This window comes from Ipomoea nil, unplaced genomic scaffold (assembly GCF_001879475.1).
Source record: "Ipomoea nil cultivar Tokyo-kokei standard unplaced genomic scaffold, Asagao_1.1 scaffold2826, whole genome shotgun sequence".
Lineage (NCBI taxonomy): Eukaryota > Viridiplantae > Streptophyta > Magnoliopsida > Solanales > Convolvulaceae > Ipomoea > Ipomoea nil.
This window is the reverse complement of record NW_017619254.1, coordinates 376382-392595: the sequence shown is the minus strand read 5'-3', so window position 1 is coordinate 392595 and position 16214 is coordinate 376382. Positions and strand designations below refer to the sequence as shown.

At 35.5% G+C, this 16214-nt stretch overlaps 2 protein-coding genes across 3 annotated transcripts; one reads left to right on the top strand and one right to left on the bottom strand.

Annotated features, from left to right (window-relative positions):
- Positions 1-237: 237 nt before the first annotated feature.
- On the top strand, positions 238-5640 carry LOC109158612 ((E,E)-geranyllinalool synthase). Of its 2 annotated transcripts, XM_019306496.1 has the most exons (13): positions 238-632; positions 1028-1223; positions 1385-1412; positions 1491-1611; positions 2137-2260; positions 2377-2492; positions 2776-3005; positions 3119-3234; positions 3306-3404; positions 3515-3730; positions 4000-4129; positions 4250-4495; positions 4988-5640. In XM_019306496.1, the coding sequence occupies exons 1-13, from the start codon at positions 305-307 to the stop codon at positions 5552-5554; spliced, it is 2517 nt and encodes an 838-aa protein (XP_019162041.1). In that variant the 5' UTR covers positions 238-304; the 3' UTR covers positions 5555-5640. The 2 variants fall into 2 exon arrangements, with proteins under 2 accessions (XP_019162041.1, XP_019162040.1); XM_019306495.1 differs by having other exon boundaries at positions 1385-1611.
- Positions 5641-8427: 2787 nt separating this feature from the next.
- Positions 8428-12318, bottom strand: LOC109159040 (serine carboxypeptidase-like 31). Its single transcript, XM_019307030.1, has 10 exons — positions 11958-12318; positions 11240-11347; positions 10977-11072; positions 10678-10770; positions 10506-10588; positions 10107-10397; positions 9753-9883; positions 9529-9624; positions 9103-9208; positions 8428-8798 (listed from the first exon to the last, which is right to left on the bottom strand). Exons 1-10 carry the CDS (start codon positions 12247-12249, stop codon positions 8646-8648), a joined length of 1449 nt encoding a protein of 482 aa, XP_019162575.1. The 5' UTR covers positions 12250-12318; the 3' UTR covers positions 8428-8645.
- Between the last annotated feature and the right edge of the window lie 3896 nt (positions 12319-16214).

The following is a 16214-nucleotide window of genomic DNA, read 5'->3' as shown; positions in this document are numbered from 1 at the left end:
AACTTCGCATACGCGTACTTGACTACATACATATTCTGATTTTCTTTTCTTTGTGGCTGCATACTACATACTCCGTATTTTATATACACAATTTTTCCCTGCCACAATTATATTATCTATACACTATACGCACAAAAAATTAATTATCAATAATGGTCCTCCCCCCTACCCCCTACCCCCCACCCAAACCCCCACCTTCATTAATTTCTATAAATAGTAAGTACAGTTTGCGACATGACAATGCACACTGCATACTCACAAGCCTAAAAGAAATAATTGTGAAACTATTTCCAGTTTCTAACTCATGGAAACCTCTTCATCACTAGCCTGCATTCAGTCTCTGGTCAATGAGATCAAGAAACAAGTTTTCTCGACCCAGAGCTCTCATCATCTCGTTGCACCGTCTCCTTATGATACAGCTTGGCTAGCCATGATCCCTGACCCCAGTAATCCTGACCGTCCGTTGTTCCAGAGTTGCCTCAACTGGGTGCTTGATAACCAGAATGAACAAGGGTTTTGGGGGGATTACAATGGCGAGGATGGGATCCCCACCATTCATGCTCTCCCTGCAACTCTTGCGTGTTTGGTTGCCCTCAAGAAATGGAATGTTGGTGAACACAACATTAGCAAAGGTAACTTCAATTTATCCAGCTTTCTATAATATAGTAATTGATGATCAAGTACAATAATAATCCAGCTATAATGGAAGAGTCTACAATAATAAGCCAGAAAAACCCGCAACCACTACCGGAAAGTTTGCACTGGATAAATCTCTCATTCTGATCCAGTAAAGGTTCTAGGTTGCTCATAACTATTTCACGCAAATTAAGATGGTCAATAGGGCATTTCCCACTAGGAGTCAAACTTAACTTGAAACTGAGCACTCTCATTCCTTAATTAAGAGAGGTTCGGAGTTTAAAACTCCTTATATAGAAAACCCAATTATGACACGGGACAAACTCTTTATTGTTTCCTATAATAAGCAAGTAATTTATCCTTGACGATTTTAATGTTTCCTCACTTTTAGGTTTGGCGTGTTTTCATGCACATGTTGATATGGTCCTAACTGAGAATGCTGGTCGGCTTCCACGTTGGTTCACCGTCGTTTTCCCAGCGATGATTGACCTAGCACAAGCCACCGGCCTGCACCTTACGTTTCTCAATCAACCAGCAGGCACTTTGCTTTCAAACCTTTTCATCAAGAGGAAGCAAATGTTTGAAAGGTAACTTTCCTAATTTAGAATTATAATAACAATCCGTACACGTAACATAATCTCATCTTATCAATTTGATCAATTTACCCGTAATTTAACCATAAATATAAAATTTGTAACCCTACACGCTTTACTTGATGATGACGTGACGTAAGGATGAAATTTTGCAGAGAAAAGCTTGTGGATGAGTGGGGGCATTATTCTCCAATATTTGCGTATTTGGAGTGTTTTCCGAGTGCAATTCTTGATGATCAAGAAAAAATATATGAACACTTATATCATGGTGACGGGTCGTTTTTTCAATCACCATCTGCCACCGCACACCTTTTCATGACTACTGCAAATGCAAAGTCTCTAAAATATCTTAACTCTCTTGTTCAAAACTACCCCAATGGAGGTGAGCAAAACTTATACGGAGTATTAATTAAATTTCAATTTCTCGTACAATTGTGTTGTTTGGCTCACAAGCACGACAACCCCATCTTGGTCAGACAACGATTGATGGACATAGCATTGGTACAATGATGTTCTGTAAAAAGCAGTGTTGCAAAAATCGCATCTGGACACTAGGCGTTTTAGGTGCCCGTCTAAGCGTTCTAGGCCCCTAGGCAGTCCCAGGCGCCTAACGATTTTTTCAACATTGGTAAAAAGTAGCACTTTTCTATCTTTACGTCCTATTTAGTCCTATTTAAAATGAAACGTGAAAAATAATGTTACAAAACCTGTAATATTTATAATACGCTCAGTACGATTCTCAAAGAATTAAACTAAACGTACAGGTAAGATTTTAAGTTACTGTAGAAATAATTTTTTAGTTTGTATGAGTGCCAAAAGTACAGGTGCAGATCAACGTCGTTTTCCTATATACTTATATATTTATCATTTGATATAATATTTAATATTTAATAATTCCCTTAAACAGTGGCGGCAAGGTACCCCATGGACGAAGAGCTAATAAAGCTTTGCGTGATAGATCACATCCAAAGGCTGGGGTTGGCTGAGCATTTTAGCCAAGAAATTGCGCAAACTCTTTCGCAGATCTATAGGTATATATAATATAATAATGTCACCTAATTCCTCATACTAGGTTACTAAAACTATAATTTATTTCACATAACTAACCCTCCAACTATAGTGACGGCAGTTTTACTTTATTTACCAGGAACCAACAAAAGGCGGCGGAATTGCCTCACGATATGACTAGCCTAGCTGAGAAGTTACACAAGGACTCTCTAGCTTTCCGGCTTCTCCGAATGCAAGGATTCCACATGAATCCAAGTATGAATTTTATTGTTACATCTCCAAATGTTTTTTTAGTCACAAGGGAAACTCACAGCCATGAGTCTGGATGGGTAAACACAACCTTGTAATGATAATGATGTAAACCAGTCTATGCCGTTCATATATAACTGATCGGTTCAAATTAAGAATGTCAATAAACTGTTCATTGCTAAAAGTCAAAGTTGTAACATTATGGTTACCTGGTCAACCGTCTGACTAACTTGACTGTGGTTAGTTGCTCCCGAGAATGTTATTGACTAGTGTTCTTGCATGGCGGCAGGGAAGCTTTGCTGGTTTCTGAAACACGAAGACATTGTGGGTCACCTAGAAGAGAATCACGAGTATTTCACATGCGTACTGTACAATATCTACAGAGCCACAGACCTCATGTTCCATGGAGAGGATGAATTGGAGGAGGCAAGGTCATTCTCAAGAAACTTACTTCAGAAATCGCTGGCCCTCAGAGATGGTGACGATAATCTATCAGTATCCCCAGAACTGCTAAATCTGGTAATAAGTTGGGCTAGCTTATATGTATAATTTTTTAATATTCGAACCTATGCCTGTTATCTTTTCTAGTCCCATCATGTGTTGAATATATGAAATATTGATAAAATGTGTAGATTGAGCGTGAATTGAGTGTCCCGTGGAGTGCACGAATGGATCACCTTGACAACAGATTGTGGATCGAAAACAAGTTCAACCCATTATTATGGATTGGGAAAGATTCCTACTATAGGTATAATTAGTTTTTTCGAGACCATAATTAATTATTGTCACTTAAACATTAATATATGGACATATTTTAAGGTTATCCTGTCTTCAAAATGAGAAGCTACTGCAACTTGCTGAGAAAAACTTCGAGCTTCGACAGTCTACTTACAGGAATGAACTGGAAGAGCTGAAAAGGTTAAACCTGAAGTTAATTAAATCATTGTTCTTTACATATTTTATCAAATTTGTTGGTCTTTGTGCGGTTTAATTAATCACAGTGGGCCTGTTTGGTTGTTAATATTTAGGTGGTCCAAGGAAAAAGGACTTGTTGATATTGGATTTGGGAGGGAGAAAACCATGTACACTTATTTTGCAGTTGCGACCAGCACATCTTTGCCCCACGATTCCATCATACGTTTGATTGCTGCGAAAGCTGCCATAGTTATCACCGTAGCTGATGACTTTTTCGACATGGAAGGTTCTTTACCTGACCTGCAACTCTTAAATGATGCAGTTCAAAGGTAATATATATTAGAGTTCTACTATATGTACTCCCAAATCTTCTTTCCTCAAATTTACTTTCTGATGTGGCGGACTCTCATAGATTATTTTCTCTATGTGGGCCCCTGTGAAAGTGTCTATGTCACTATTTTAAGTGTGAGAGTATAGAATGGAAGTATATGTAGTATTTTCCTATATATTAATCCTCCGGACACCACAAAACACGCATTAATTGTGCTAGGTTACGTTTTATAAGTCTGATGTACTAAATAGCTAATTGTCTTATCAGATGGGATGGCGAAAATCTTCGTGGCCCTAGTAAGGTTATCTTTGATGCCCTGGAAGATCTTGTGACAGAAATCGCAACAAGATATTACATTCAACGTGGAAGCAAAATAACAGCACAACTTAGAGATATCGTAAGTTTTTTTAAAAAAAATAAAATTACATACTATAATTCTTTTTTTTTTTTTTTTGGTCACGAGGAAAATCATATCTTGGTTGATAGATGAACAATATATATTTTGATTAATGTACAGTGGAGAGAGACATTTGGTTCATGGATGAGGGAAAGTACATGGAGCCAAACAGGATATAGACCCACCATGGAACAGTATCTTGAAACTGGCATGGTATCCATTGCTGCCGACACTGTTCTTCTTCCTGCGGCTTGTTTCTTAACTCCTAGCTTGCCTACTCACAAAATGAAACCTGCTTTCTACGAGGATGCCACAAAGCTGCTCATGACTGCCACCCGTTTATTGAACGACATCCAAAGCTATCAAGTAAGTCCATTCTTTACTGGAAACCTAGGGTTCAGACAACTTTAGGGTGGTTGAAAATGGTGTGTTTTCCTTTATATTAATGTTAGGCAAGGGGGTAACACCGTCAAATTGATTGTTAATTATAAGATTTCAAGTTTGACTCTGGGTGAAAGGAGTCTATTGACCATCTAAGTTGGTTTAAAACTGTTAGCTATGGGTAATTAAGGCGGGTTTACTTAATCTTTCGTCAACTAAAGTTACAATACATGATTTACCTAATACACACTCTCAAAATGGTCAAAACAGACTTAGCCAGTCTGGTTAGCTTGTCCGGTCACACAAAAAAGTGTGGCAGGCTTCGAATTTTATAGCCCACAAAATTGACGGGCTTTTTAACTGGTCCTGCCAAATGACAAGTTTTGACTGGTTTTAGTTAGTCCGTTTTGATGGCTCTACCGTCACTGAATTTTGGCATAAATTAATGTGTGCTTCATGATATGATGTTGATAACAGAAGGAAAAGGAGGTTGGGAAAATGAACTATGTATTGCTACACTTGAACGAACATCCAGAAGGACATATAGAGGATTCAATCGCCTACGTTAACGACATGGTTGACAAGATGAGGAAACAATTTCTCCAACATGTACTCATGACGACAGATGATGATGGTGATGACAACTACAATAATATGCCCAAATCATGCAAACTTTTTCACCTTTCTTGCTTCAAAGTGTTCCAGATGTTCTTCAACTCCTACAACCTCTTCGATTCCAAGGCGGACCTAATGCAAGAAATCATGAAAGCTTTCTACATTCCTTTCGAACAAGATCAACAACCATCCAATAATCCTCTAATAATAAAGGTCATAAAACCCCTCCCAGTGCTGCCACCCCTGGAGAGGAGCAGTAGTAGTGAAGGTGCCAAGGTTTCTGCTTCTTTGGGCCCAGCTGCAACCTTAAAGCACAAGAATAAGGTTGCCATAAGCTTCATTAGAAAACAGGTTCCCAGAAACTGTTCTTTGGGTTTCTACAGCCCTAAACCATGCACCCCTGCAAAACTCAAGTCTTGTTTCATCTAATCCCAAATCATCAAGCTAAGCACCTTAGAATTTAATTTTCGTTTTATATATGTAACATATACTAGTTGTAACAAGTAGTGTATCGTATATATATATTCAGGCCATCCAGGGTGGGTGTCCTGGAGGCAAGGAAATTTCGCCTTTGTAGAAAAGTAGTGTATCATATAGTTTGAATAAAAATGTGAACTTTGTTTGGTGTGCATCATTGCGGCAAATTATACCAGAACTAGGGTTCACCTTACATTGGAGACACCCTGGTCTAAAAATTATTTATAAGCACATAATTTATAATCTATTAACGAAGACATATATAGAGTAATATATTAACTGACACATAACTTTTTACCAGGGTCTATAATGTAAGGTTAATCCTGATCCACGAAATAACAATTGCATCATTGCAGATCTCAGATTGCATCATAAAATTTTGGACCGGCTAGTCAAATGTTGTCATCATTTTAGATTACATAATCTTATCTTTCTAACATCAGTTCAAGTTTCTTCAACGCACAGAGTGCGCTGCTCCTGGGACCTGGATTGAAGTGAGAGGGGATGTGAATTGAAGTTTAAACCAATAAAGATGGGGAACAGGATTGATCCAGGTGCAGTAAATCCAGGTATATATGGGTTGTTCAAAGGGGTCAACGTTTAAGATTGGATGAAAGTGATAGGATGAGGCTAAGGTTAATGGGTGTGGTTGGCTGAGTGGTTTTTCAATAACAAGTGTATGTACGAGGTGTCAGTTGTGAATTAATTTCACTATTGTTCCCACGATTTTGAGATCTTATCATTTTTTTTGTGCACAACTTTAATTTTTTCAGTTTTGTTTTTTATGGCCAAATTGAAGGCAAAATGTTTTATATTTTAGGGACAAAATCGTCATCCAAGGAAAGATTTTCAATCCTTAAACAAAAGAAAAATCATATTAAGAGAAAAATAAGAGTTTGCCACATCAACGCTATAAATCCCATAGATTTGTGTCTAGTTTCTGCCCGTTTTTCACATTATTCTCATTGATCAAACACCTATAGATATTATTTTACAGTGATTTTGTTTAGATATTGAAGATGTTTTATTGAAATGACGATTTTACCCATAAAAATATAAAATCTGCCAACATTTCATCGTCAATTTGGTCGAAAGGACCAAAACTGATAAAAATAACGAAGTTAGGTCCCAAATTTGAAAAAAAAAAAAAATAAATAAATAAAATTGTGCGCCAAAAGTGATAGAACATCAAAAGTCGTGGGACCAAACGTGAAATTAATTCTTTGTTTTTAAAGTCAATCAAGTAATTAGTAAGTTATTTGTTTCTAAAGTCAATCAAGTAATTAATAATTTCTTTGATTTACGAGGAAAGCCTACAACCGCTACTCAAATGTGCACTCTAGGTAGTGAAAGTGTGAAACCCATTGTTCATAGCTGACTGACTGAAAGCGTAATTGTTGCTCGAAGGTGCACTTTGAGTGAAATTTAATTTGTTGCTCATAACTAATCAGTTTAAACTAAAAAGACCAATAGACCGCTCCCATATGAAGTCCAACTTGAAATTTAACTTGTAGTTATCAAGTTAACTATCTGACCAACTTGACTATGATTGCGCTTTTTGGAAATTTGATTTGGTAGCTTGAGAAGTGACCAGCCTAATCAAACTTTTTTTTAAGAGTTTAATTTTGTTTTTCATTAACGTTGACTGATTTAGCAAATCTTGAATTGGTATTATAAAACAGTATGTAAAAGTAAAAGTGTTATAGGTGAGTAATACTACATTTACTCTCACTTTTTACTCTCTATTAGATGACATCTTTTGATTGATTTAAATAACAAAATGAGTCACTGTTTTTATTCATTCACTTTTTATTTACCCAATAAAATTTGTATACATGATGGAAATTATACTCCATGAGAGTACATATATCATTTTGTTTTAAGTGTATATAAAGACTTAGCTTGGTCGGACATACCCTAAAACTTTAAGTCAAATCCATTTTTGACAATTTTTTTGGGATGAATCTAATTGAGAGTTTTATTACATGTATTTTTAAATTCTATTTCATTATTTTTACTTAATGATGTGACAGACAATGATACGCTATTTTTATCATAGGAGTTTAAAAAATTTCTACATTAATAATTTAAAAGTAAGAATAAAACTTGAAACTTGAAAGTATAACTTTAGATTTTAGAGTCCACATAATTATTTCTTTTGATTTATAGTTTTATACTAAGATTCCCTAGAAGTCTAATAAACATCAAGGCTGACATAATTATTAACCTAAGGTTTTTCAGTAATGTCTTGTCTATAGTGCTATGATGGCTACTCCACACGTGAAAAATAGATGTTTGATTTGGTAGGTTTGGATTATTGGACATTCATGAATTATTGAACTACTCTGATACATGTTATCCCATCATATATATTTTATTTTATTTTATTGTTAAGTCGTTAGGTTAGTGACATGATCACGGTTTAGTTCATATTTCGAATCATTTATCTATGATTTTAGAAAATGATAAATCGAAATTGACAATTTCAATTTGAATAGTCAGTTTGAACTTTTTTTTTCCTTAAAAATCTAACTTTTCTATTTTTTTTTTATATTTTTCCAATACGTTAAAATTTAAAAGTTAAAGAATTACGGCTGGTTAACTTGAAAATTTAAAATTAAATGTGACAGAACCACTATACTCAAAAGACCTCATATGACATTAACTCTAATATACTGTAAAAATAAAAAGTTATATGATGTATTACATCATCTTTACGCACATTAAGTCCCCCACACACAACATCGAAACGTGGTACCGTGAAACATTATCATAAAATTCCCCAAAATGATTATATTCGAATGCCCCAACATCCACAGCCAAAATAAACAAGAGATCAGATGGTTTATGATAGCTAAGGCTCAAACTACATCTCTTTTTATTCCTCTTTTATTTATTATTCTCTTCCGCTTTTGGCTTAGGTTACAAAGCACTCATACATATATATATATATATATATATATATCCATACTACTCATCAGATTTGACAGAGCCAACAGTTACTCCGTACTATGTTACAACAACATCAAAATGTTTTTGACAGCTAAGGGTTACGCTGGAAAGGAAGAGATGCTCCAGAAATGAACGACGAGAAGAACGCCAGCGACTCGCTGGGTTTAAAAGTGGGCACGGCATGACCCGCTCCTCTAAAAGTAGCAAAAGTTAGGCCTTTATACTCTTGAACCCATCCACCAACCTGTTTCCAAATAAGACTCAGATGTTCAGTTAGCCAATCCAGGCATCATCGTACAAAAGTTTAAGAATATTGGGAAAGAATCGTGTCCTCGTGTGTCTGGTCTTGAATTAATAGCCAATAACCGGTTTCTGTCAAAGGGTTCTTTCAAGTTTTCATTGTGGGTATAACATCATGGAATATGATCTGCCTTAAGTTTCCTAAATTTAGAGGAATATTGTACTAGGCTAGAAGTGAAATATGATGTTTATATATATATATTCCGTTTTCTTCTTTATCACAGAAACAGATGAGACGAGTATTTTACCTGTTTTTGATGGTACCATGGTCTCCATGCTTGGGTGATGGGAAGACCCAGTGCGCTTATGCTGTATCTTGTAGATAAAACGGGGACCCTTCCATCTGTGTCTCCACTGAATCAACAAAAACAGAAATGCGTGAGAACTTGAGCACAAAATTTCGCTTTTAGCAGAAAGATGGATGGTGTAAGAACTTTTTGGTTTTAGTGGTGGTTTTAAAAAAATGCCGAGAGCCCCCACATGGATAGGTATGCAGTAGTGTGTGAAAATATTCCCACCCCACACCCAGAATAAAAATAAATAAATAAATAAAAAATAAAAAAGGAAATGGAAAGACGAGAAAGAGAGAGGAGAGCAATAGCCAAGATTCCAAGAAAAGAAAACGCATCACAACGCGATAAAAATAAAAAAGAAATATAAAAGTTATGATGTACCTGTAGACCCATATTTTAAGTCCTGCTGCGATGAGTTTGTGATATATAGGAAGAACAGAATCCTTTTGGTATGACCAATCATAGAAGAGCGACATGCTGCATCAAGTATATATATATATATATATGATTACTAAAAGCTTATTACTCGTTATACAGCATTATTCTCTGCTTTAAAACGCAGCAGTAGCCATGATTATCGAGATTTAAGAATCAAAGTGCATTACTTGCAGATTCTCCAGTCCTTTAAGTTGTGTCCATCGCTAGCATGAAGAGCCTTCTGAACATCTGGTCTATTATAATACGATTTTGTGTAACCGTCCAGACATGGGTCATATCCACCCATAAGCCTCGGCATCTGGCAACAAAATAATCAATTCAGTCAAACGAGAGCTAAAGCCATCATTCAAGTGTTAATAACCATTTTTTTCACCAGTGGAAACTTCCTTGTCATTCTGTCACTATAAGTCACAGGTCATCGATTTATTAGGATTTGCCCATTATACTATTATTATTATATATGTTCTCCAAGAAATGTAACCAAAAATAATATTTTCGAAGAAGGTTGTGCAATTCCTTACCACCATCTTGGATGAGCTCTTGAAAACGGCTTCTGATGAATTGTCATCTGAACTTGGCAAACTGTCTATACAAACGGATGTATATAGGCTGTACATATCTATCTCCTTGTACTGTCTATATACTTCATCTATAGCCTGAGTACAATCCTTATTGCTCCATGTATCATTGCTATTGAAATCACAGGATTCTAAGATTATGCTGTGGGTTTCATCCGATATTATAGCATGGCTCCAAGCATAATCCACTATACCCTTCCAGTCCTCGGCATCAGATGTTTCAGGATTGCCAAGCTGCACCAAAACCACAGATTTAAAAACCCCATATCAATAGTGAGAACAAGTTTTCCCTTTTATCAAAAGTTTACCACTGTAAATGAGTTTATCAAAAGAGGAGCATACCAGTACTCCTCTAAGATCGATGGAAAGGGAAGGATCTTTGTTTTTGTCAACAATGAGCTCAGCTAACTGAGGTACATACTTCCCTGTCAAAGCAAGAAACAAGATATGGGTGTGCATGAAAAGTTCAATGACATGAAACCGTAAAGAATTTTTGTAACAAATCAATATATACCTGCATAACTCTCCCCAGCAATGTAAAAGGCTCGGGTTCTAAACGATGGGAACTTGAGAAACCACTTGTGCAGGAAAGTATATGCATCATTTGCTATGTAATAACCATAAAAGGACAATCTTTCAGCAAAACAGATTAACAAACATCCGACCTCCATATAAAACAATCATGCAGGGATTAAAGCACAAGGATAAAGCATAAATCGGTGGTGTCACAACTCCAGCACGGAGAAAAGACCAAGGTGAGAGGAAAGCAAGGGTGGAAGATCAAAGGCATGCAGAAGGAAAGATATATCTCACCTGCAAAATCATCTCCGAGATTGACAAAATCAGCACTCATATTTGAATATGAGAAGCCTACACCGATTGGAGATTCCAGGAATAACAAGTTCGCTTCTGCATGATTATCAAAAATAACTTTAAGAGTAACATCATGGGTGCATGCAGAGTAAGATCATTTTATATCAAGCTTTTTCAGGACATGATATTATATACTTCTTCCAGAAGAAATGTACTTTTAGGCTGAATTACAAGAAATTTAAGCTTGTTCACAGGTGCCAAACCTCTGTTCCATGAGTATGGATTAGCTGTCAAGCCAGATCCATCAGAGTCCACAAGGAAAGGTCCAATCTCTTGTGTTGCCCCATATCCCACAGAGGAACATCCCGGACCTAAAACACAGACTATTGTCACTCTACAAGAGAAAAAGAAATCAAAGCTGAAAATGAAACAGTAGAATTTGCTAGTTACTTGGAAAGGAGGAAAAGGTGATGCCCACTTTGTGGTAAGAAACAAAATGGATGAACATTTTTAAAGCCTATCAATATTTTAATGTTTTTTTAAACAAAAGGAAAATTAGGATGTGGGATTGTCTAAAGACAAGGTAACAGGACAAATTGTTAAGGAATCTCTTCCCTTGTCTTCCAGACTTCATTTGGTCAATGACCATTTCTTTACCTTATGCACCACAAGTTGGATATAAAGGTTGGTCAAAAGACTGATGAAAATCTCGGGTAATAAAGAGTAATCTAGTCAAAGAAATCATCCTAGGCATTATTAACGTGAGAAAATACATCTGAGTAGTTGCAAACATTTTCATTTTGGACCATTTTGGGAATTAACCATTATATTGAAAAATATGAGAAGCAAAACATGTCCACATGCATGCATAGCAAGTTAGCAACTCTTCTGGTTACCACACTCAAGTCTGCAGTATAAAACATGTAAGATGTCATTGATCTCATAACAGAATCTGCAGGTTACATAATTAATAATTCTTACCTCCATTAAGCCAGAGCACTAAAGGTTTTTCTTCAGGTAGAGTTAAAGATTCATAAAACCAGTAGAAGAGTGCTCTTCCATTATTCTCATTTACTGTCACATACCCAGCATAGTGTCTGAAGCCAACACTAGGCTGGCCAGGCAATTCAGTCACAAGATCTCCGTTGCCCAGAGAATCAGATATTTTCTTGTTAGACCATTGGGAAAGTCTTGCAACTGCAACTGGTTCAAAAAGAAGCAAGGAAACAAGAAGCAGAGAAAAGGAAGGTATCATTTTTAATGCAATATCCATTCAGACAAAAAACACAGATTTGGAGAGAACTTCTAAACTAAGAATGCAAGTACACAACTACCCACAGGCCTATATATAGTTGTTGGAAAGTACTTTATCAACATATCCATCTAGATGTGAGATTTTAATGTCTAACTGAAGAATCCTACGTATCAAACTTACTTTAAAATTGAACAAGAACTGTATAGCATCTAGGCATGACCACAGTTCGGACCAAACCAGCCTGTGAACAGGAGGATCAGAACCATGGCCCCGGTTATGGTTCCGAAGTCCGAACCTTTAAAAAATAAAAATTTATTATATATAATGTATTAATATAATGTATTTCTATATATATTAGATGTATTAATAACTATATTAATAGTCACTTCTATATACATACATACAAAATATATATTAATTAGAAATTGGGTATATTATGTATTAATTACCATTTAATAGTCACCCATTATGGCATCTGACGTAGATATTAGGCAGCTTCTAGTATTTGGTTATGAACAAAAAGTAAGTGGAGCCTCCATTTTGATTTGTGGGTTGTTGGATCACAAGTCACGTGCACAAAGGCCATAAGAATAAGTTTCATCATATCTAGAGGAGGCTAGAGCTGTTAGCAAACCAATAGGTTTCGCATGCTCAGCTCGCTTCAGAGTTCAGACTTGGCTTCTGCATTGGTTTTGCAACTAACAAATCAACCCCAAACAACATTTTAGGCTCATTTTCAAACTTCAGCCATTTTTGAATGTTTGATATGGAGATTATTTGAGCAACAAAATAACAAGCCAGCTTAGCATAGCTTGTGTGGACTAAATGAGCCAAGTCTAAGGCCATTAATATTTGAACCAAGCTGAACTCTAACTAAGTTTTAGGCTTGTTTGCAAAATGAGTCAAGCCAACCAACTTAACCAAGCCACATTCAACCAACTTAAATGGCTCATGTATAGCTCTAAATCCATACCTAAGCAAAGGTTTAGGCAAAATACTAATTCATTGTCAATCCTCTTCTTCAACATATGAAAACTCATTACTACTGCCTGCTATATTTCCAATTCAGAGAAGCATAAAAGCATAAATTATTAAAACTGGAACCTAGACTAATTACTTGAGAAATAAAAATAGCATTTTCTCATTCTGGAAGTACTCAGTAACTTATCATGATGCTAAAGTGAGTTTTTAGTAGAGGCATGTTCTAGTAAACACCACTATACTTTTTGACTAGAAAACAGGATCACCAATCAGTGTCTAATTCTATAATGTGTGAACTTAATGACCAGAATATTTTATCAACTTATCATAACTAGAATTTACTTGATACATAAAGCAGGAGAAAGACTACCACGGACCAATGAGTTAATGGCACATTCAAGTGATCATCACCATAACAGGCAATCAGGAACGCCTAGACACTTCAATTAAATCTATTCACATATTTTAAGGTAAATATCACTTATGATATACAATAATATGTTTGGAATAGGGTTTGTTGGCCACTTTGAACATGCACCAAGAGATACAGTTATGGCACACTATAACAAGGTTCTAAAATTAGAATAAAACAAAAACCATTTTCACCAGTATATAAGCACCTAGTACTAAAGCTTCTGTTACAATGTCAATGACACATTTATGCATAAATAAATAAACTATTTCCAGCACATAAATATTTTAGTGCATGTTCAGTATGGTCTTACAAGTCATTCTTCAAGCCATGGAAGTGACAAGTGGAAAGACACTGCAGTATATATTCCAAATTGATGGTTTCTTTAGTGTACAGAAAAAAAAAAAAAAGTTGAGCCATTTTAGGGAATCTCATCATCAAAGAGAAGAAAAAGGAATTTTGTGGCGAACCTTGTGTGTTGTGACTCTTTGATCTGTAGTCAAGAATTGAAAATGTAAATGGACAATTACAACAACCAACTTGGATATGAATAATGAGTGGGATCCAACTTTTTTTTTTTTTTGGAATAATTAGGATTTAGGAGTGCAAAACATCTCTGATTATTCAAGTATTTTTTAGGGGGGAAGACTAATTTCCAACTATTCACATACGGAATGCTGAATGCTAGTATGCCAAACAACTACCAATCATGATCATATTATATTCTGCAGTGATATTCTTCTCAGATCCATTAGCCTTGATTTTATTAATCTCTAGCTTCTTTATGGCATCATATCCTCTTGCATGTGATTAAGCATCAAGAATGCATGCACTTGAAAGCTAACACTTCCCTTCAGAGGCATTAAAACATGCATCTTTACATATATTTTAAGCTAAAGAGCAATTTATTTTAACAATACATTCTTAAGTCCTTAACAAATCATTATCTATTGATGGTGATTAGAAGTAGCTGCGCAATTATCACAGTGAAGAATATAGTTACTGTAATGAATTTTGATAATCTGCTGCAGTGGAATGAGATTTTGATGCTGAAGATAACAGATGTGTGCAGACTATTGCATCTATATCTTGCCCAACACATTTCCTCAATATAAAGCATCACCTATAACACAAAAATAGAGTAGCTTTGCAAGTTAGCTGCTACCTAAGGAGCTATCCTTGTGTTGTGCAAATAGCATTAGCATATCCATCTATCACCTCAGAATTACAGATCATATCCAAGAAATCTTATCCTAAAGGAACTATCTTAACTTATCCAACCTTCAGCAATTTCAAATACAGAGAGTAGGTTTCCTTCTTTTCAAGTGATTAGCAAAAGATGTGTTATATGAAAGGCTTAGTCATTATAATAGTAATGCCTATAAATCTTTCATCTCATAATCTGGTGTCTTTGACCACGCCCTTGTTGAATCTCTTTAAGTTACAGTAGAAAGAAATCCAGAAGACCAGTAATTTGATCTTATCTTAACTTAGTGGGAGCTATCAAAATTATGGCCTAACTCATAAAACTTTCAAATTTCTAAGGGGAGGTCTGTCATTCATTAACGGTGTCCCATCTCTTGAGTGTTAAATTCCCAAATAAAAAATTTTAAAAATTAAAAATGCCAGAAGGAAATCTATGGAATTTCCATCATAGTAATGAAAAGATTTTCTAATATGCTTAGTAAAAACCAAGACATGACACCTCACAAACACCACGCAGGCCTAATTGTCAATATATTTATATTTCATATGTATCTGTGCTTATATTTTTATATATATTTATATGAATGTTTAATGGCTACATATAAAAGAGAATAAGTGAACAAGCGATAGGTATTAATTGGGGTTGATCCAACTGCCCTTTTATTAAGAAAGTGATACAATAAGGAATGCTAAAAAGCTCCCACATAATATCTACCATGAAGTAAATACTAAAGTTTAGCTTAACTTCTAAATGAAAAGATGGAAAGAGTACAAAAGTAGAGAGAGTGCCTATGTTTCTTTTCCAGCATCCTGTTCTTCTTGAATAACAAAAAAAGAAAAAAAAAAAAAAAAAAAAAAAAAGTGGCCCTGCAACCACAATATATTTAGCATGCTATGGCAGAAGGTGGTGGCAATTCAGTATCAAAAGATTGTCATGAGGCCAGAAGTTCAGACTAATCCAATCCAACTTGAATCATTTTTCTATTTCAGCCAATCAATAGTACGAGGGAAGACAGGGAATCCAGTCAAGGAAAACAATGTACTTTCTGCCTAAAAGAAAAAGTGAAAAATAAAATAGAAAGTGGCTTGGGTCAGTTATCCTATCCCTAACACACATTTTATTAGAATAGTCTTAAGGCTATTGTTAAGAGTCCCACATTGAAAAAAATGAGAACATATGGGTTTATAAGGTCATGGGTTAGATTAGTTAATTGATTGGATTCAGTCTTTTATTGTGGTTTGGCCCATGTGCATTATAGCACAGTTGAGTGACCTTTGTCCAATCTTATATTATAACATGGTGTCAGAGCCTATTCGGTCCACTCTATGTTCACCCATAATAGTAACAACAATAAAACTTTTGTTCAAGTAGTTTGTTGCCAAC